This window comes from Terrapene carolina, unplaced genomic scaffold (assembly GCF_002925995.2).
Source record: "Terrapene carolina triunguis isolate 2854851 unplaced genomic scaffold, T_m_triunguis-2.0 Scaffold97, whole genome shotgun sequence".
NCBI classification, from domain to species: Eukaryota; Metazoa; Chordata; order Testudines; family Emydidae; genus Terrapene; species Terrapene triunguis.
Window position 1 is genome coordinate 12189213 of NW_020664448.1, and position 22171 is coordinate 12211383.

A 22171-nucleotide genomic window follows, 5' to 3' on the forward strand; every position below is an offset into this window, starting at 1 on the left:
CCCTCTCGCAGGTGGCTGTCCTTGGTTAGAGCTCAAAGGTGTGTTTGCAGGAGGTCACCTCCCGTCCCAGAAAGCAATGTCTCTGTGGTCACTGTATGCCTCTGCAACTGGCTGTTTGCCACCACTGTCTGCTGGCAAGTCCAAGGGTGTGCAGGGGCTGGTGGATTCTGAAGGAGAGAGAGGATGTTGCATGAAGTTAATTTGTTTTATTTTGGGTAAATCAGGTTGGGAATTTTGTTCTTTTTCAGTGAAAAATATCAATTAAAATGAATTTATTTTCTGTTACATTACCATTTTTATTGAAAATTAGAGCTGGTTGAAGCATTTCTGTTGAAATGCATTTCTGGTGGCTAATGGCTTTTTTGTGGGGGGGAAAAATGGTTTTCACTGATTTTTTCCCCCACAGAATAAGCCTTTTCCCATCAAAAATACAGTTACATGGAAAAGTTTTGATTGCTCTATTTTTGAGTGACAAAGTGGTTGTCATCTGAAATGTCAGGCTTGGCCATGATTCAGGAAAAGCAGTGAAGGTTCTGCACGTGCTTCAGTCAATGGGATGCATGCATGTCTTCAAATTCCATTGACTTGAATGGGAAAACACACCCTTAAAGTTAAACCTGTACTTCAAATGCTTTCCTGAAATGGGGCCGTGGATGGTGAAGTAGAAAGGGAATTTCTGTTATTTAGCCTTGTAGCCCTAGTCATGGACCAGGACTCCTTTGTACAAAAGATGGTCCCTACCTCAAAGACCTTACAATATAAATCTGTTTTGAATATATATAGTCTTCAATCAGCAGGCCTGAACAGCCATCTTACTTGAAGAATACATGATGCATATGGAATAGAAAGGTCATGTTTATAATGTTTACGCATATCGTTTTGTACTGCACACATGAGGTCAATATTCACTGACGTTCTACACTGATAATTGCGATAAATTCTATCAAAACATTAAATTGTAACAAAAGATCGTTTTGATGAGCATGTTGCTTATTTTGGTACAATGCTCAGGTGAGATGGTGCCTCATCTCATGCAGGAGAGGAATGCTGCCAAGAAAAATGTATCTTATTTTTTTAGAAGTCACCTTTCCTAGGAAAAATAAATAGATGGGATGAGTTCTATGTGCACTTGATAAAAAAATGTCCATATCATGTAACCTTTCTCCCTAGCCCCTATTTTAATTTTTGTTCCAATATTTTTTATTGGGGTAAGAAGTGACCTGTCCACCAAAATATGCAAAGAGGCAACAATTTTTATATACAGGATTTAGAGTTCACTCTCCAAATGGAAAATGATGCAACACCAAGCGTAGTGAATTAAGTCACTTAAGTCAAAACTTTCAGATGTCGATGTCTAACGCTGGACACAATCCATATTTAGATTCCTGAATAAAAATGATTTCCAGAGGTGCTGAGCAATGTAACCTTTATGTTGCCCTTTCATAAGACACCGCATCCACTGGTGCTCACATCCATTCTTATTAGTGTGAGGGAGTTTTAAAAGTATAAGAATTGTGGAATCGCAACCCTGATTAATTAACGAGCAAAACAAATGCACCTCCATCATAGGAGGCATAAATCTTTCCAGTATGTGAGGATTGCTTTCTTACTCCCCGGAAATGCTCACTTGTTCATTAGACACATAGGGCTAGATCCACAAAGACACTTGGGGCAGTGAGGCATAGCGACACTGAGCATAACTTTTAACAGGTAACGGGCAGAATGAACTTCCCATCCTGTGCTGATCCCCCTCACAGAGGAAGTGGCAGGTTCCTTCCCACTAGACAGGTTGTGGGGTCTCCACACCGGGGCCTAGCCCTGCACTGCAACTCCAGCACCTAGCCCAGCCGGCATCCCCACACCTTTCCGGATGAGCTCCTCCCTTTTAGACTCATAACTCACTCAGTGGTGACCCCTCCAAAGCCTGGACACAGTAGAGTTGGAGTAGTGACTTCCCGGGCACAACGCTGATGTAGTCAGGTGGATCACTGCACTTGTGATCAAAGCCTTGGTGCTGGCAGGCACAGCCCAAAGCTGCAGCTATAATCTTACCCACACCAGGCAGGCAAGTGCTTCGCTGGCAGCCTGCTCCTTGGAGCCCAGGCTAGCAGCCGCCCAACCAGCCTCATCCCCCATCACCACCAACCTTAGGCAGCTGCCTGTCTGCCTATAGCTAGAGCAGCTTCTGCCTGCACTGTTTATGCAAGAGGCTGGGTGCGGAGCATGACCTCCCTCATAACTTTAATGTTCTATGAGGTGTGACTGAGGTTAGCTTAAATAAAGATTCACACAGCGCCACCTACTGGCTGAAGTGTAATACAGTTTAGCATTCCTCTACAAGCCCTCTGATTACAATGCTCACCTGGATCATGGGAGACATCCAGTTCAAGTCCCTCCTCCACTTGACGGGGAGACAGGATCTAAAAAGTGTCGAAGTTAGACTCAGGACTCACAGTTTGTCAGACCACTCTGTTTTATTAGCACAGCGCTCTGCTAATACATTCAGATAATGTGAGCCCCCATGCAAGACCCAAAAAGTCTTATTTATACAGATAAAAGGGCGCAAACTAAACAAAGGGACAAAGAGAGCAAAACTGTAAAATTTACCTGGGGCACAACATGCATATCCTACTTCCTTACTAACTCTTATCGATCTAAGGCTAATACTTCACCAATCGCCCTTAAGTGGAGCAATTGTTCTATCTTAATGTCCGCTTTCCTGACACCTGGATCGCAGCATTTCTCATTTCTACTTAAAGGCACATACAGCATTATTTAATTCATTCTATTTCTTTAATATAATTCATTTCACTTTCACAAGAGGGATGAGTGTCCTAGCCACTGGCTATGGTATACACGGATGTGGGGCTCCCTCAGCCTCTCCTGCTGAATTTGATGACCCAGGAGGTCCCTATCTGTCTTCCTATGGTTTGATTCATGAACATTCTTGGTCAACAAACAGGACTGTATCAAAGAACTACCTGCCTCTAAGGCCCATTTCTCCTCCTAATGGGAACAACCCACAAAGCCCTGAGTATTGGTTAACTGGTCAGACTGAAAAGCGGTAACATTATATGCCTGAAATCATGAGTCGGGCTCCCAAAAAATCCTGAGATTGGCTTAAAACTAGTAGCTTGTTTTAAATAATGAACTTTGAAATCTTTTTATTTGCCTTCCAGTTTCTGAGCCTTTTCGGATTCACTTGCTTCACATTTTCAGGCTTGAAGGAGGGTTGCAGGGGCACAAGACACCCCCAAATCCCACTGACCCTGGGAGCCCTAGAGCTGAGTAGCACAGCACCAAAATAGGACAGTGCCGGTGGGGCCAGGGTGAACAAGCTATGTGCTGATCTCGCACCATTAAGATTCCTGTGCAGCCTAAGCTTTCCACAATGGGACAATCCTTTGCGATGATGTAGAGCTGCTTAGAGTCTGATGCTAGAACATTACCAGGTTTGTGATCCCTCTAGGAACTTGCTTCCATGGGGTGGAGAGTGGATTTGTTCCCATAGTTTCCTTGGAATGAGGGATATTTTGTGCAAGGGCAAGTGCTTTCCTTATCCCCATTGCTCAGCCTTCCCCCACAACTAAATTCAGTTAAGAGGTCCTGTCGGTGTGATGTGTCTAGTCCACCAGGCTAGAAGCAAATACCTTTTTGTCACGGGAAAGTATGCACAGTAAAAGATCCTTTGTGTAGATACACTGTGTTGTCCAGCCTGCCCCTGTCATCCTCATTCCAAAATTGCAACACTGGAGCAAATCAAAGTGCTTAAACTCTATTTCATAGCTGCCTGTTTTCAGGCCCGTGTCCGCTTTTCAGCATCCCTTGCAGTTGCTCCAAAATGAGCTGAAGAGAGACAGCAAGAACAGCGGATGAGGGAGGAAAACAGGGATGGGAGGAGGTGAGAGTGATTGTCACACAGAAGCATCTTTTCAACATCCCACTGATTAGCCATACCATGTCTATGAATTATTCAGGCCTAATTTTCCACCAGCTCAATGGTTTGAAAAGAGAAACTATCCTGTGCATGCAGGTAAATAAACTTGGATATCTAAAATTGCATGTCTGCACAGGAACCTTTGAAAAGTTAGGCCTACGAGATTTGTCCCATGAGTCAGTGGCAGGCCCAGGAATAGAACCCAGGAGTCCTATTTCTCTCAGTCTCTATTCAAGTTAATGGGGAGTTTTCCCATTGACTTCAATGGGTACAAGATTTCATCCTCAGTCATCTGCTATAACCATGAGAAAATGCAGTTGATGCTTAAACATCTATAAAATATACCAAACATTGTATCAATCCAACAAAGGAAACCTATTCTTATTGCTTAGAACTTGAAACAACCAGTTTATAGAGATTGAGAGAACACCTCCATTCACAGTTTAATGTGGACAGAGAGGAAAACTTGTTAGAGTAATTTGATGGATACTCTAATGAGAAGGTTTGTAAAGACTCCCGTTACATTTCCTGCCATGAAGACACTGTGGGATTTAAAACCTTTATGATTCTAATGTAACTTCTAACTGTCAATATTTCTTTGTATGCACTTAGCACCAAACCACTTCTGCTAACATGAGTTTCATCTTATTGAGTGAGGAATCTATTAAATTTTACAACAGTAGGTTAGATTGTAGGCTTACTCGAGTGTAGAAATATTACCATACAGATGTTTCCTAATTCTTCTTGGTTCACCACACACAAGACACGCACAGAGCAATTTTATTAGTAAAAAAAACACTGAGCTAACATTTCAATGCCATTTTGAAGATTTCCTAGGAAGAATAGAGCAGCTGAATAATTTGTCTAGGGAGTTATCCACAGTAACTTCAAAAACATCCTCTCCCTGAGGGAAGAATCAAAAACTCTTTTCAGGTAACAGATACTGAATAATTTGCCTTTTCTCTCAGATCCCTCCTTAAGAATCACTGCTTCCATGATACCCATAAGAAACAAAGCAACAATAATTATTATTTTAAAGAAGCTTTCTTAGAAGTGAGACATGCAGGTAATTCACATGCCTATGATAAGAAACCATGTGATCCTAATGCTGTAACACTTGTCCTTCCCCAGACTCTGTTTGTTACTCTCATTCATCATGCCACATCTATAATTAGATTGTAAGCTCTTGGAGGCAGGGCCAGTGGTGAGCTGGAGCCAGTTCGCACCGGTTTGCAAGAACCGGTTGTTAAATTTAGAAGCCGGTGTAGAACCGGTTCCTAAAGGGGTGGGCGGGTGAGCAAACTCCGGTCCGCGGGCCACATCCGGCCCGCGGGACCGTCCTGTCTGGCCCGCCTGAGCTCCCAGCTGGGGAGGCTCCCTCGGCCCCTCCCCCGCTTCCCTCTCCCCCTCGCAGAGCCCCAGCGTGCCGTGCTGCCAGCGCCAGCACTCTGGACAGCTTTGCAGCTCCTGCCGCTTTGAGCGGCATGGTAAGGGGGTGGGACTGCGAGCTCCAGCGGCCACGCGGCATCCTTACACAGCAGCATGGTAAGGGGGCTGAGCTGGGGCTGGGAGGAGGGGTTGGATAAGGGGCAGGGAGCGGTTGGAGGGGGCAGAGGCTCTGGGGGGGGCGGTCAGGGGACGGGGAATGGGGGGGTTGGGTAGGCGTGGGAGTTCCGGGGGTCTGTCGGGGTGGTGGTGGATGGGGTCGGGGCAGACAGGGGACAGGGAGCGGGGCGAGTTGGGTAGGGGGTGGGGTCCTGGGGGGCAGTTAGGGTGGGGGGTCTCGGGAGGGGGTGGTCAGGGGACAAGGAGTGGGGGGGCGGTTGATAGGTTGCGGGTTCTGAGGGGGGCAGTCGGGGGCAGGACTTGGGTTGGGGTCAGATGGGTGGGTCGGGGAGACAGGCACGTGGGGCTTGTATTCACCGCGCGGTTCCCTACCGGGTCTTCGGCAGCACTTCGGCAGTGGGGGTGGGGGGTGTGTCTTCACTCGCTCCAGGTGAAGGACCTGCCACCGAAATGCCGCTGAAAACATGGAGCGAGTGAAGACCCCACCCACCGCCTAAGTGCTGCCGAGGACCTGGTAGGGAACTGATTTTTGGGAGCTCATCACTGGGCAGGGCCCATAACTGTTCATTCATTTTGGAGTTACTTTCATCGCATGTATTTAGCATAAGAACATAGGATTTACCATACAGGAGCAGACCATTGGTCCACCTAGTACAGCATTGTGCCTCTGACAAAAGCCCATACCTAATGGATTGGCTAATGCTGTGCCATTACTGCTAGAACTACTGATGTATCACCATGCTTGAGCAGTGATTCATTTAAATCTTTCTCCAGCCAGATCCTTAAAAACATCTACTGTTAAATAACCCATCACTTTGTCTATCTGCTTCCTGTCTCAGTCAGACTACTTGATGCTTACATGGTGTCTTCCATCCAAAGTACCATATGGCTTATACACAGAACGCTCCATTGAAAGGCAGGCATCTCTGGGCTCAAGTGCAAAAACAACAACAACAATCCGTATTCAATAGTCCAGGAAGGAAGGAGAGTTTTGATAATGGATACCCACCTAAACACCGACTTTTACCAAACATGTTATGGCAAAATTAGGGCCTGATTTTTCTAATTTGTGCATTTAGAGAGAGATTCATTCATATGCAACTAGACAGAATAAGACTTATGAGCCAATTAAGGGGTGCGTAGACCTTGTGTTGGCCCTCTGGGAGGTGATGAGTTTCACCTCTAATTTGCATATACAGTTACCACAATCATCTATGCCAGCAGTTCTCAAACTGGGGTCCGGGGACTCCAGGGGGTCTGCGAGTCATGTCTGGGGCTGCCGGCCCCACAGATCAACTCCTCCCCCTCCCTCCCAGTGCCTCCTGCAGAAGGTGCTGGCAGGGAGGGGAGGAGCAGGGACAGGGGGCGCTTGGGAGAGGGGGTGGAAAAAAGCAGGGAAGAGGAGGGGCAGGGGTGAAGTGGGTCGGGAAGAGGTGGGGCAGGAGTGGGCCTTGGGGGAAGAGGTCAAGTGAGGGTGGGGCCTGGGGCTGAGCGGGGTTGAGCACCCCCGGGGAAAATTAGAAGCCGGCGTGGGACGTCCTTAGAAATTTTTAAATTAAAATGGGGGTCCTCGGGTTGTTAAAGTTTGAGAACCACTGATCTATGCAAATCCAGTATTTGCACACACATTTGTGCATCTAACTGGTCATCTAGCTGCACAACTGCACAATATGCCTACAGAACTGCAGTAACTGTACCTGCAAATTAGGTGCAAGAGTTCACAAAGTGAGACCTTTGAAATTCCTTGTAGAAGGCACTAGAAACAATAAACCAGGTAATCTGACCTGTTTTGTCAGGCTATTGGTATTGCATCTAAAACACAGCATGAGATTATGAGAGGAAAAGATTTCCTGGAGATGATGAAGCGTGAGCACCTTTGTTTCATCTTGATGATTATCAGTATTGCAGTTCATTATTGGAGAAGATTAAGGATGAGAATGCTCTTTGAACTCGAATGCTGTAGGTAAATTCATTAGATTCTGAAAGCTTACAATTCACATTCATTGAAGGATATGATGCTCATCCTATCCCCCTGCCTTAAATGAGTGTTGTTTGGCTATGAATTAGGTGTATAATTTGGCTTTCGCCTGATGAAGAAAAAAGGCTATGTCGTTTTAAATTAGGAAGCTGATTTATAAGAAAATACATTGATTTTTAGTGCCTGAGGCTTTAAATGAACTGATTATTCAAAGGAGATTAACATGTGGACATAATTTGCTAGAGGATTTCCCTGAGGGCTAATATGAGAAAATGAGTCAGATGTGTTACGTTGATTAATGTGGCTGTTGGGTCATCATAATTCAGGCAATCAATTAAATCAATGTAAAGGGGTCAACAGCATCTGTCCAAACTGTACAGAATATAAAGGGGAAAGTGAGACAGGAAGGAATAAATCAAATGCATTCACAGGAGGAACACATGCAAAGGTTGTGTCACTGATTGGACCAGTAGCTTCTATTTTTATTTTAGACTGACTAGCCAAACAACCATTGATATATTATCACAGACTTAACACACATAAGGTTGTTCAGAAGTGCTTATACTTCAAAATGTGTGTCCTGGCCTGCAGGGGAATATTCATTGCAGTGTGTGATTATTGGCTATAACCTTTCTTCTTAGACTGAAAAATTAAAGAAAGAAAGAAAGAAAGGTTCTTAGCCATCAGCCATTATTGACTTTCATACAAGATGAAAGACATTATGGTAAATGACATATAACCACCTATTACACACACACACACACACACACACACACACACACACACACACACACACTAAAGGCAACAACTTGATGGCTGTCTTCAATTTGTAAAAGGGCCTCAAACCAGATACAATGGCAGAGTAAATTAAGAACAAACCGACATGGAAATGGAAATCAGCACTAATTTATTTAGGGGGGGGGAAATGTAGTTCTCAGAGATTAAAGATAAATTTTCAAGATAAAAAATCATATTGAAAAACACCCTTATAACAGTTACTATTAACTTTAGATTATTAAAACTGAAAGGATCTCTCATATCAAATCTACTTTTCCACATTTACACCAGGATATTTGGCATTTTACTAAATGTGGACTACAAAACTAGACTGGGGAGCTTCAACTTGATTTATAGAGAGCGTCTCTTCACATCAGCCGGGCACACCAGGTCAGACATTTAGGTGTCCTCATCCCTCCCATCTCCTTGGCATTTCATTCCTGGCTAGTTTTCCCAATCAACTTCCTGGCTTCTGAGGGTCCCTTTCCTAGGCACCTAACTCTCCCCATGCATTGTATGGGAAGCCTGGCTGCCTAACTTGAAGTCAAGTATTCTAGTAGGTGGCAGATGGCCTGGTAGGCAGGTGTCACAATAGCAAGGGGAACAATGCTAAGTACATTTGAGGATCTGGGCCTAAGTGTCTCAGTCACTTTTGAAAATTAGATGTCCAAGTCCCTTAGGCCTTGCAATACGGCACCAGAGCTACATCAAAGTGCTTCTAAAAATCTGGCCTAGGTGCCTCAAGTTTGGCACCCAAAATTTGTGTCTCTTAAAATCAGTAGCCAATCTGAAAATGTCCGGCTTAAATTGCAATTTAAAACTCGTGATTTTCAGATTAATAGATTTTAAGGCCAGAAGGGACCACCATGATCACTAGTGTGACCTCCTACACAACACAGGCACTGGGATTCCTCCAAGGGATTCCTACATCTCAACTTGTGGTCGAACTAGAGTCTCTCTCGCTCAATGGGTGAGTCACTTTTCTGCGTAATGTTTTTCTAGCTAAAGGGAAGTGTGTGCTTATAATTTGTGGCCAAAATTTCAATCCTAAATGCTTAATGTGAAGGATTAAAATCCCTGTTACACCTATGTGGAAGGCCGGATTTTCAGAAGGGCAGAGCTCCCATTGAGTTCAGTGGATGTCCTGTGCTTTTGAAAATCAGTCTATTTTCATTTAAGTACCTAACTATGGATTTAGATCATTAACCCTAAGAAATGCTGGTGTGTGTCTCTTGAAACAACCTGCATCAAGCATAGTGGTCTTAGGCCTGATCCAAAGCACAGTTATTTCAACTGAGTTCGGATCAGGCCTCTAGTTTCTCCTCTCACAAATACCACAAGTCTATATTAATCTACTTCTTTTTTAGGACTGTTGATATGCCTTTACTCATTGCCTTACAATAAAAGCTCCAGTAACTTCTCTTTGTTTCCCTAATAATTATGCAGTGTGGTCTTTTTCCCATTTAAATAGAAATAATTTTTATCATGTCATTTTTCACTTTCCTCAAGGCCCTAGTCTTTTCTTTACTCATTGTGACACATAGCTCCACTATGCTCCTGCTGACAATCACATCTGTTTGACATATGCACGTATTCACACTTGAAATTGTTTTCTTAATAACATTAGCCATGTATGAATCTCCATTCTAAGATAATCTCTTATATGTTCCTTAAAATCTGAGAGACATTTTGCAATGAATTTGTCCTCATTTGCCTTTTCTAATTTCATTTTTTTAATCTTTTCCCCCTCATTTGCCTTATTAGGTGCTAAATCATATCCCAAATAGATTTATTGTGAACAGAGTAGGAGGCCAGCATGGGGTATAGCCATGATAGACTCCACTGATTTTGTGCTTGCAAAAATTGAGCAAAATTACACACATGCAATTACTTGTGTGAGTGCAATTAGGGCTATTTACACACCAAGTATCTGATTTGAAGGTGCAGTATGGTACCCAGATGTGTCTAACTTACGTGCAAATAATTGTGAGCAAAATTGTATCCATACATTGAATACACACATACATGTGTAGCAAACATTAGTGCATTACTGTATGTGTAAGTGTGTAAATACTGTATAGATCAAACATTAGTGCAATGTTATGTGTATTTATATATAGCAAGCATTATATCATTAATCTAATATTAAATAAAACCTCAAAACACTCCTTGGCTTTCTCCTGTCATTTTAGTTTCTTCACTCCAATCTTTTACTGCACTTTTTTCCTGTGTCTTTTTTTCAACCTGATTTCCTCTCTCTCCCTCTCTCTCTCTCTCTCTCTTGCCATTCCCTCATTCTTTCTCTGCATAGGTTGTCTTTCCTTCTTCTGTATTTTTATGTTCCTCCTTCCTCTCCATCTGGATCCTATTTAAATCACTCCTCAATCTCTTCCTCCAGTATCTTTCAATACCTTTCTCTGAATCACCCCAGATCCCCAATTCTCACTCCCCACTCCTCCTAGTCACCCAGCTCTCACATACCACATCAGAGTTGAGGAACCTTCCTCTCTCCCTAGGATAGGACTAGGCTGCCAGAAGAAACTTGACTTCTCTTCTCCCCAAAACTTCTAAATCAGCACAGTGTCCCCTAAGACCAAGCTGTTCAGAGGAAAGTGTACCAGCTACTTCTTGCCCAATAGCACTGTTCTGCAGCACCCTGGGCTTTCTTGGGTTGTCTCCCATCCAACTACTGGGCAGACCCAACAATGCTTAGTGTATAGAATAGATGAGATCACATCACCAGGTGGCATGGTGACAGACTACTTGATTGACTTATTTGTTTTTTGCCTGTGAAACAAAGAGAAATGCATGCTGTCTCCTCCTAGGGCCTGGCACAGGGGTTGTACTCCTCAGGAGCTTCAGAAAGCCTCTCAGAGTGGCAATGCTACATGGAACTCACCTTGAGATGATGCCCTTCTGCACTGCCCCCTACTTGGGGCTTAATTGGCACAGTCTGATCCCAAATGAACAACAAACCTCACAGTAATGTCAGCCTCCCAAGTCTGACAGGCAATGGCTGGCTTCTGTGAGCTGTGTGCACATCAATTTTCTAATTGGATAAGCAGTGCCTGTCAATCAACCAACCTAACAAAACAATTTCATTTGATCTGTTAATTTCTCTCTTCCTCTTGGCATTCACCTCAATGTGTTCTTCATTTGTATTCCCCCTTCATTCCAAACACAACGGATTCTGTTTACCTCTTATGTCTAAGTAGCTGCCCTCCAAAGGCACCTTGAGAAGTTGCAACATTTCAGATAGTCACTTAGGCCTAAGTTTTTGTCTGCCTTGCCTCAAAATGACCTTAGCAAAGATCCTACTGAGAACCAAATGTTGTGTTATGTGCCATAATTTCTGAACTGGCCAAGTCTTGGGTCGATGGTCAATTACTATGATATAGTCATAGATTTTAAGGGCAGAAGGGACTATTAGATCATCTTGTCTAATCTCTAGTATAACATAGGCCATTGCATTTCATCCAGTTACCCCTGCATTGAGCCCAATAACTTGTGGATTATACACTTTTTAGTTACGTAGCATTAAAATGGTGCTCAATACATTGCAGGTGAGGAATATCTAGGATCACCCAAGTTTTCTATCTGTTGTTTTTCAATACCATGGATCACTGTGGTGCCTAAGTGCTGAGACAGACCTATTCTTCCTCCTTGGCTAACCAGTTCAGTCCTCTTTTTTTAGGAGGCGGTTTCCCCATAATCCTTCATTGAAAAGAGGTTTTTGGTTTTTTTTTGAAAATAGACTCCCATTCCTTATTTACCTAACAATGGGCAGACATGACTACAACAGTGGGACTGAACTACATTTCCCAGAATACTACAAAATGATTGTCAAGATGACTGCTAGATGATGAGAGGGTTCACTCCCCTCTCTTAGTTATAACCCCTCCGCCCCCAGCTTCATTCTGTGCCTTCATTATAGGGAGCTCCTGAATGCAAAGAGATATCCAGGCTAAACAACAATGTAGCATTCACTGGCCAGCCCATTGCAATAAACACCTAATCAGCTTACTGCAAACAACAAAATAAGGTACCCTTTATCAATTAATATGTAGCTCAGTATCTGTCTCTGGGTTTAATAATATAATAAGTAACTGGCCTCTTAAGTGTGTACTTTTATCACCTTTTATATACATAATTGCGTGGAAAGATTGCCCTATTAAACATCCTACTTTCCCCCAATATATTTCTTGTGTCAGAGGAAGGCCTTTATGCTTGAGCTGCAGGTCACACAAAAATGAAAGAAAGTCAGCTAGGAAAAGAAAAAAACAGAACCATAGACATTCTTTAGTTTAGAGTATATACATTTCCCCATACCCACTGGCAGTGTCCTGTGTTTTCGTCCCATGCATCCCTCCCAGCCTACCCTATCCTGGTAGGCAATGGACACAATATTTCTAGCAAGACTTTAAATCCCATAATAAGAATACCATGTTAGCCAGTCTGAGGGATGTCTTACATCCCCCTTATCTTAATGTAACTGATAGGCTACAATGAGCAGTTGCCTTTGGGAAACTTATGTCTTTAGCTTCTTCTAGTTGTCCTGCTTTCTTAGTGTATTTTTATGGTAGGGCATTTCTTAGGGCTTGTCTACACTACCGCGTGGGGTCGATCTAAGATACACAACTTCAGCTACACAAATAGCATAGCTGAAGTCGATGTACTTAGATCTACCTACCGCGGTGTCTTCACTGCAGTAAGTTGACAGCTGACGCTCTCCCGTCGACTCCGCTTGCACTCCTCATTTTGGTGGAGTACCAGAGTCGACGGGAGAGTGCATCTATCGTGCATTTAGTGCGTCTATACTAGAGGCGATAAATCGCACCCCGTCAATCTGGCGGATAGTGTAGACAAGCCTTAGTATTATGTTAGATTGGGCATTGACATCAGCAGCCTTTTCTTGCAGACTGGTTGATGGACTGTCATAATGAGGCTTCCCTATGTGCTTTGTAAATCAGGTGTGACAATGATGTTGATTGTCTTTGTAGAGCAGAAGGGCTAATGCAGAAGAGTAGGGTGAACTTGAGAGCAGAGGCCATAAACATACTAGATCAAAAGACCCAATGCTAACAGGGATGACAAAACTTCTTCACTGAATGGATGAGAGACGGAGATGAAAAAGTAAGGCTGATTGCAGGCTAAAATATATATTCATCGGCACTGCAAGCTGTTCTGAGAAATCCTGAATAAAATAGCAGGTTTATTCAAGATAGCCAACAGTGAACAAAAAGTCCCTATGGAAATGGGATAAAATGTAGTTCTTTATGCCCTGGATGATTCATATATTATAAAGCCAGGACTATTGTGATTATTTAGTCTGACCTACTACACAACATAGGTCAGAGGATTTCATCCAGTGATTCCTGCATCTTGTGTTTGAGCTACAGCATCTTTTCAAGGCTACATCTACACTACTAGCTAGAGCTCATGCACACATACTCATGCTAAGTTGGCAAGAACCAGTGGTAATATAAATAGCAGTGTAGCCTGGGCAGTGGTAGAACGGGCTAGCTGTGCCAAGTACAAACCTGCCAGAAACCGGTGAGTACACACTCAGCACGGCTAAGTCATGCCTCTGCTGTTGCTGCTTATGTTACTGCAGCTATATTGCTATTATATTCGCACTAGATCAATGAGAGCTAGAGCAAGTTTGGGTACACAACTTCGGACTCGCACCTGAAACTCGTCGTGTAGATGTAGCATTGGAAGTCATTTAAACCCAGCACTACTTTATTGCCCTTCTACTGTATTTTTAAGGCACCCTCTCATTGTAGATTATGTTTCCAGAGGTTTCAATGTCTTCCATTGTTTCCTGAGTTGACATTTGAGGTTGCCACAATGCTGCTTAACGGCAAGCCATAGTTCATAGATAGTTGCTCAGCCCAGTGAATCACCTGAGAGCACTTTGGAGCAGCCTTCTAGTAAGAGAAAACTCAATGGGAAAAAAACATTTTAAGATTACAACTGATAGCTCTTTTCCCTCCTCAGGTACTGCTCCTCACATTGGTCTTCTTGGAACTCCTGCAGACTTCTTCCCATCCTGACAGTACTTCTATACTACTAGTGACACTTCCTCCCCAACCCTTAGGTTTACCTGCTATTTGAGGACTTCTGTAAATCTGACTTCTCTTTTGTACACACTCGCTGGACCCATTATCTGTCTTCTTTGTGTGCAATCCATGGCTGAGGTCTCATTCCCAAAGAAATGCCTCCCAGTGGTCATTAACATTTGTGATGCTAGTGCAAGCCTAAAGAATACATGCACAAGTTAATCAGGAAGGTGTTTCTTTTAAATGCAAATGTAATGCTTGTGAGATATCCTGGCCTGAAAGATTTAGATCCTCCAGCTTTCTGCAGACGGGCTAAAGTACAGGTGGGGGACAGTGCAAGCCCCCCCTTCCCCAGCAACCTTCCTGTGAGCCTATAATAGAGGTTCCATTTCTAGGGGAAATGTAGCTCATACTCTCAGGGGCTCTCAAACTGGAGGTCGGGATTCCTCAGGGGGTTGCGAGGTTATTACATGGGGGGTCACGAGCTGTCAACCTCCAACCCAAACCCCGCTTTGCATCCAGCATTTATAATGGTATTAAATATATAAAAAAGTGTTTTTTAATTTATAAGGGGGGGGGTCGCACTCAGAGGCTTGCTATGTGAAAGGGGTCACCAGTACAAAAGTTTGAGAGCCACTGCTCTATGTCCATTTAAACCCTGGCCAACCAGAGTGATCACAGTACTTTTTGTTGACGTGAAAACCAGCCCTCTGAGAATTGGACGGAGACGTATCCCTCTCCCTCACCCCCCCCCCCCAGCTCATCTCCTATAGGAAAACACACAACTGTTGGCAAATAACTTTGTGTCACTGTTGAACTGCAGCCAAGTCTACCAGGGCATGTTCATCAGATTAGTTTTGACACAGGTTAGTAGGTTGCTGTAGCTCTGTTAGGATTAGCTCCTTATCTTTGTAAACTGATATTCCTATATTCAAAACATAAAAAAGAACATGGACTTCAGCCCAGTAGTTAGGTGCTTTATGTGCTGCAGCGGCAAATAAATTGTTTGTTGCTTTCATCAGATTAATATTCCCAAATTATTTGATGGGGCTAAGGCCTGATTTTGAGACTCACTGTAATACTGCAGCAGTGTTGCCACATGTTGTGGTTTTATCACAAGTCTCACAATATTTACTGTTTTACTTAAAGCCCCAGTTTCTGGAGTCACGGTGTAATGTGGGAATTTCAGTTTTCTTTTTTTTTTTTTTTTTAAATAAAATCTCTAGCCCTCATGGCTGCAAAAAGCTTGAAAATACAAGCCCTGAAGGATTCAAAACCTAAAGGCACCCTACCTTAAATTTATTATTTTTTTAAAAACTCACGATTTTTTAGCCAATCTCATATTTGTAGAGAGTCAACTCATTGGCTGACTCATTTTTGTATGGTTGGGATGGGCAATAGTGCTGCAATCACAATTTTGCATTCACAGTTAATGATGGGTCCAGTTAAGAGCTACCTGATTTGCAAACACAGGCAATGTGTTACCCATCTGAGTTCCATGACTGCATGCGCCATTCAGATAGGCTCACGAAACTGCGGGTGCATTTATTTGTGGACGCAAAAATGTGCCTGTAAAAACAGAAGCCGAATTGAGGCCATTTCAGAAGTTGGGGACTTAAACTGCCTCTTTAAAATGGAAAAGATTAATTGGGGCAGCAGGAGGGAGGGGAAAAGGGAAGGAAAAGCTCCTTTCTCAAGTATATAATACTTTTATTAATGCCAAACACTTATCGTAAAAGATTAAGGGACAGGTTATATAGAGTGTGTTAAAACAAGTGAACAGTCAAAAGGAAACAATTCTAAAAAGAAAATCATGAAGCAGAGATGTGTTGCATGAGAGCAGTTGAATTTGCATAGGGTTAAACAAGGATTCATGTACATTTATTTTGTTTGATTAATTTTACAGAACATACATACTCTGTGTTCTGCCAGAAATGGTTTTTATTATTATTAATTACCATGAGAACCTTCTGTCATATGCTTAAATGCAGGTGCACTAAATGTATTTGCATTAACTGTTTCCCAGCAATTGACATAAATTGCATTTCCCTGCATTAAAATATATTTGCCATTTCCATTTAATTCAGATGGACAAGTTTCTTTAAAAATCCGTGGGCAAAAAAGAGGTCTAATTATTTGTAGGTTTAAACCCAAAGCAATGGGCTCCAGAAACAAAATATCAGCTGTGCAGTCAATTGAGGATATGTACACGAAGGATGTAATGGCCAAAACATGTATTGTTGGGAATAAGCTGATTTCTGATTGGCAAAAGTTAAGGACAACTTTGTTCTTTGCAGTCATAATGCATAAAAAGAATGAAGCCTGATTTTAAAAGGGGCCAAATGCCTGATGCTCCCATGGGAGTTTACCCCACCAAATTCACTGGGGTCATACAGGTGTAAGAGAGCCAAACTTGCCCCTCTGTGTGTAAATTTCCCCCTCTGAAATGTGGTGTTAATGATACTTATGTGCTTCTCCAAGAGTGTGTAAGAATCAGTTAGATCCTGATCGTACAGAACTCTAAAGATATAAAGCAACATAAAAATGCAAAATGACATTACCACGTTTGGCAGGGGGAAACTTGCAAAGTCTGGCACTAAAACATCAAAATGTTCCCAAAATTCTGAATAAAGAGAAAAGTCTCCTTATCAGGAGATTTCAAGCCTGATTCTCCACTGCCTAGCAGCTTGTATGCTCATTTGTACCTGTGCAAAGATATTGTAAAAAACTAACCGTGTGGTGCGAGTGGTGTATTCTAATCTGTTATCATTTTAACCCCGCTTTTGCACAGATGCCAATAACTACACAATATGCAAGGCACTGGAGAATCATGCCCACCTTTAGGGTGACCAGCTTTCCAGATTTTATAGGGACAGTCCCGAATTTTGGGGCTTTTTCTGATATAGGCTCCTATAAACCCCCATCCCCTGTCCCGATTTTTCACATTTGCTGTCTGGTCACCCTACCCACCCTTCATTTCTTATAGCAGGGCAAGGGCATTCCAGAAGTCCAGAGTGAAAGCCTTTTTGCCTCACAATGCCCATGGAATTCAAAAGCTCACTCCCCAACACTGGAGAGGACAAGATAATACCAAATGTATCAGTAACACGCAAGGAAATCTCATCCAGTCAGGGATTTAAACAATAAATTAAATTTCATACTCAGTCCTGAAAGGATCTAGTCACAACGTGATCACATTCATGCATTCTCTCTGGAGTGCTTATATCCTCTCAGCATGCGGCATCTCTGTTTACCCGATGGTGTTTGTGCATTTCTTGTTTTATTGCAAGTGTCCTAGCAGTTACTCATCATCTAAGTAAAATAAAAACAGCGCACAGCCGTCAGGAAAAAATCTGGAATGATGTTACCTTTACACACCTTAAAGGGGCCTGATTCTTCACTGCACTGCAGTGTTTTATTCAGCATAACAAAGAGAAACTACTTATGACCACAGCACTGACGTTCATGTCATGCAATCCATAGAGAGTCAGGGCAGAATTCGGCCCTGATAGATGAGGTAGTGGATCTGTACCTGTCCTAAATGGAAAGTCGGGCCCCAATCTTTGATTGATCAAAAAGCACACAGCAGAACTAAGGATGGGAGGTGGGGAGCTTACCAGACATTAAGACAGCACATTAAGGGAAAGAAACTAGTTTTTCAATGTTTTATTTTTGTTTCTTTTTAACAAGGAAATATTATGTCTAACTCTTTGGTTAGGCAAAGCTCTCCCACAGGCACGTCTGGGAGGAGGTTACATTTCTGTTTCAGGAACACTGATTGGAATCTGCTGTGGACAAGTAAAGATGAGGACAGCTAGAGCACACTGATACTTGGAGACCAAGTTACAACACAGTTTAGCTCCACAATCTCATACATATTAGTTTCTGGAAAAGCAAGACATCAGATGTCTCTGGTCCCATTGAGACATCTAGTTCCTTACCTAAAGCACTGAGGATCAAAAAGTATTTAGTCCCAGGGAGTCTGGACCTCACTGCATTAACTCAAGGTATAACTCGAGTGATGATGACCTGACTCCTGTCCACATACAGAAACCTCTCGCTGGAGTTTAGCAGTGCTTTAAGCTCAAGCTAGCTGGCCTAGCAGGAGATGTGGGTTGAAGCTTGAGTGCTGCTGATGCTCAAGCTAGTAATGCAGTGGGGATGCAGCCACAGGCCAAAGCTCGAGGTAGCACAACTCATCAGCTGCTAATCCAATCAGTGTGTAGCTTGTTATTTCGCAGTGTGGCCTTTGCCACTCAAACTAGACTAGCTGGAGTGGAGAAACTCGAGCCAGCTGTTGCAGTGAAGACAAACCCTAGTTTTATTTACAGACATCAGAGAGACATGTAGTCATGCAATAGGGCAGTAGCCATCATGCTTCGCACTAATAATGCTTAGCCCTTATACAGCTGTTTTAATCTCCAAAGCACTATGCAGACGATAACCTGCCCAAAAGCCCAGTGAGGTAGGCAAATTCTATTAATTCTATTTTACAGATGGGGAAGCTGAGGCAGAAAGGTTAAGTGATTGGACCGAGGCCGCAGCAGGAGCCTATGTCGGAGGTTGGATTTGAATTCAGCAATTCCCTATGCATGACACCTGTCCCTAGATACAGACAGAACAGACTGTTCTGCACTGGCATTTTTTTGTTTTAAAAAGCTGTGACTTGTTTCTTACTCTAAAATATATTTACAATTTGAGGCTTTAAACCAAATACTAGCAAGCTGTGGTTGGTCACAGCTCCGTCCCTGGATCTACTCTGTAATGCATATTTAATAATAAGAGATGGTTCAGTCACAGACCAAAATTTAAGACCTGTTTCATAATTTAAGGACACTTTGTTTTGCTCCACACAAGACCTAAGCATGGGCCTATGTGTGTCCCACCCATTCACCTCCACCTCGGCAGTCAGTTGAATTATTCTTATTTATATTACAGTAGTGTCTAACTGCCTCAGGTGAGATTGGGATCCCATTGTGCAAGGCACTGTACAAACACATTGTAAGAGACAGTCCTTGCCCCAAAGAGCTTACTACCCCAAAAGATAAGATAGGCAAAGAGTTGGATGGGAAACAGAAGTGACTTCCCCAAGGATGCACAGAAGGTAAGTGGCAGGGCTGGACTAGAATCCAGACGCTATGTACTGGACCACACTGCCACAATTCAGATTTCATGTGTTATTCATAATAGGTACCCAGGAGAGCTAGGTAAATACTGCAAAAAACATCCTATGAATATTCACTCCAGCCCCCCTTTGTTTTTACTTTCTGTCAACATTCATGCATTTAAGTTTTACTGGAAAATTATGGTTAGAAAGCAAATTTCCAAGTCGTATGAGTAAGTACTTGCAATAACCGGGGAGTGATTAAAAAGACTAGGACTGTTCAGCTTAGAAAAAAGACAACAATGGGGGGATATGAAGAGGTCTATAAAATCATGAATGGTGTGGAGAAAGTGAACAGGGAAGTGTGATTTATCCCCTCACATAGCACAAGAACTAGGGGTCACCCAATAAAACTAATAGGCAGCAGATTTAAAACAAACATAAGGAAGTACTTCTTCACACAGCGCACAGTCAACCCATGGAACGCATTTCCAGGGAAATTTGTGATGGCCAAAATTATAGCTGGGTTCAAAAAAGAATTAGGTAAGTTCATGGAGGATAGGTCCACCAGTGGCTGTTAACAAAGATGGTCAGGGATGCAACCCCATGTTCTGGGTATCCCTCAGCCTCTGACTGCCAGAAGCTGGGAGTAGATGACAGGGGATGGATCACTTGCAATTTCCCTGTTCTGTTGATTTTCTTTGAAGCGTCTGGCACTGCCCATGGTCATAAGACAGGATACTAGGCTAGATGGACCATTGGTCTGACCCAGTATAGCCATTTTTATGTCCTAACCAAATTTTAAAATCACTTGCCTGAGCATTTCTTGCTCACTCATTTAATCAGGGAGTAGGAACACCACAGTGTGACTTATCTGACCAATCACAACTAACCAAAACAATTTGAATAGTTACTATTAAAGTGAACTGTTCACAATCAATCCAAAGAGTCAAAAAATCATTGAATAATTTTAAAAAACACATACATTTGAGAAAATTGCAGTCTGCTCATGGATATTCTGTGAGCAGAAAAACAGGTTGTGTATTTTGGATAAATTATTCATTGTTAACTATTTGCTCAGCTCTAGTATCCAGGAATAGTCTGGGCGTCCCTTAGGATTTAAAGCAAGCTGAACAACTGACAATATTAGAAGAATTCAGGTGTGGTTTTATAATATCTGGTTCAATGGGCTGCATTAGATCACTCTCACTAGCAATTATGTGTTTCACCAGGCATCTGGAAGCTTCGTCTATATTTATGTTTTCCTGCAGGTGAAAGAGAGAGAGAAATTAATTAGCCAAACAGTAGGCACACCATGTCGGATATCTTCTATATTCTAAGGTCAATTCTGGGCAACATCTAACGTTTACTTTCCTATAAAAGCAGACTTTAAAAATTGGCAGCATGTAATAATGTTTTGTACAGATTATATTTATTAGGCATTATATACATTGTCATTCAAATATCTATTAAATAACACACAGCAATACCATTTAGCCTACGAAAATCATTGGTCATGTGTATTGCTTTATGAAGGATAACACACCAGCAGAGAGTTTCAAAAATGGGTACACCTGAATAAATAGCCAGATATTTGCACCTGCATAAGTAGCCTGATTTTCAAAAGTCTTGAGTACTCAGCAGTCATTACTGCCTTCTATCGCATTTCTGTTTTAAAATCTTGTCCATTTTTTCAGTTGATTTTTCTGCCCAGTGCCCAAAACGATACGTGATGAACAAGATCTCTGAATACGCAGATACAGAATTGAGTTTCTCCTAATACAAGTAAGCTGTAATGCAATATTTGGGTTCATTGTTTTGTCTGTTATAGATACAGAGTTAGCACCTATTGAATTCTCAGAAAGCAATATCACTTTTAGTCCAGCTTCAGAGATAGAGATCCCGATCCCGAGGAGTTAGGCTCAGAAGCCTGGCATATCTTTATACATTTGCCTTCACGTCTTTAGTTGTCTTGCTCCCCTTGTAGCCAACAGCAACACTCCATAGATACAATGGAACCAGGTCTCATCCCTTTGTACTATAATAAAGAGCTGAAATCTAGGGAGCTGATCAGTCTTTTAATTGGTTCCTGGGTTTTAAAGGTTTTTCTTTCTCTCTCTCTCTCTCTCTCACACACACACACACACACACACACACACACACACACACACACACGACTGTGCTTAAATATTGAAATTTTGACCTCTAAATAATATCCCTTGATTGTAAACAAACAAATCATAACACAAGACATTTATAAATCTAACAGCTAGTATAGAACTGGGAATCAATATACACCACCTGCAACCTCAGAACTACAGTGCATCACATGATTTTCTGAGACCAGACTCCTAAATTCCTCAGCCATGCAACAAGTCATTTTCAGGGCACTGTGAAATTTAATTAGAAGACATAGCCAACAAGAAAATGATCTCAAAGCGCCGGTTTAGAAAAAAGAAGATGAAATAGAATCTCTCTCTCTCTCTCACACACACATACACACACTTCTGCCACATTGTATTTGATGTCCTTAATAAAGTGACAAACATTCCATCTACCCCCAGGCTGCCTCCCTTCTGGAGAGGCAGGACGGAGTTCTAAGGAATACTTCATCAACTATCTGAAAATTACCTAAACTCTAGTAATATTTAAAAACAGCAAACAAAACGCCTCATTATTTGTGGCTTGAAATAAGCTTCCTAAGGGGATGATAGAAGGGAAGGGAACACTGGAAATGAGCAAGCGGG

At 42.4% G+C, this 22171-nt stretch overlaps 1 protein-coding gene across 1 annotated transcript in view; it reads right to left on the reverse strand.

Annotated features, from left to right (window-relative positions):
• Nucleotides 1–20277: 20277 nt before the first annotated feature.
• Nucleotides 20278–22171, reverse strand: part of RAB38 (RAB38, member RAS oncogene family) — a 30257-nt gene continuing 28363 nt past the window's right edge. The window contains exon 3 of the mRNA XM_024215256.2: nt 20278–20689. Within this exon, the coding sequence (XP_024071024.1) occupies nt 20537–20689 (153 nt within the window). The 3' untranslated portion in view covers nt 20278–20536. The remainder of the gene's footprint in view (nt 20690–22171) is intronic.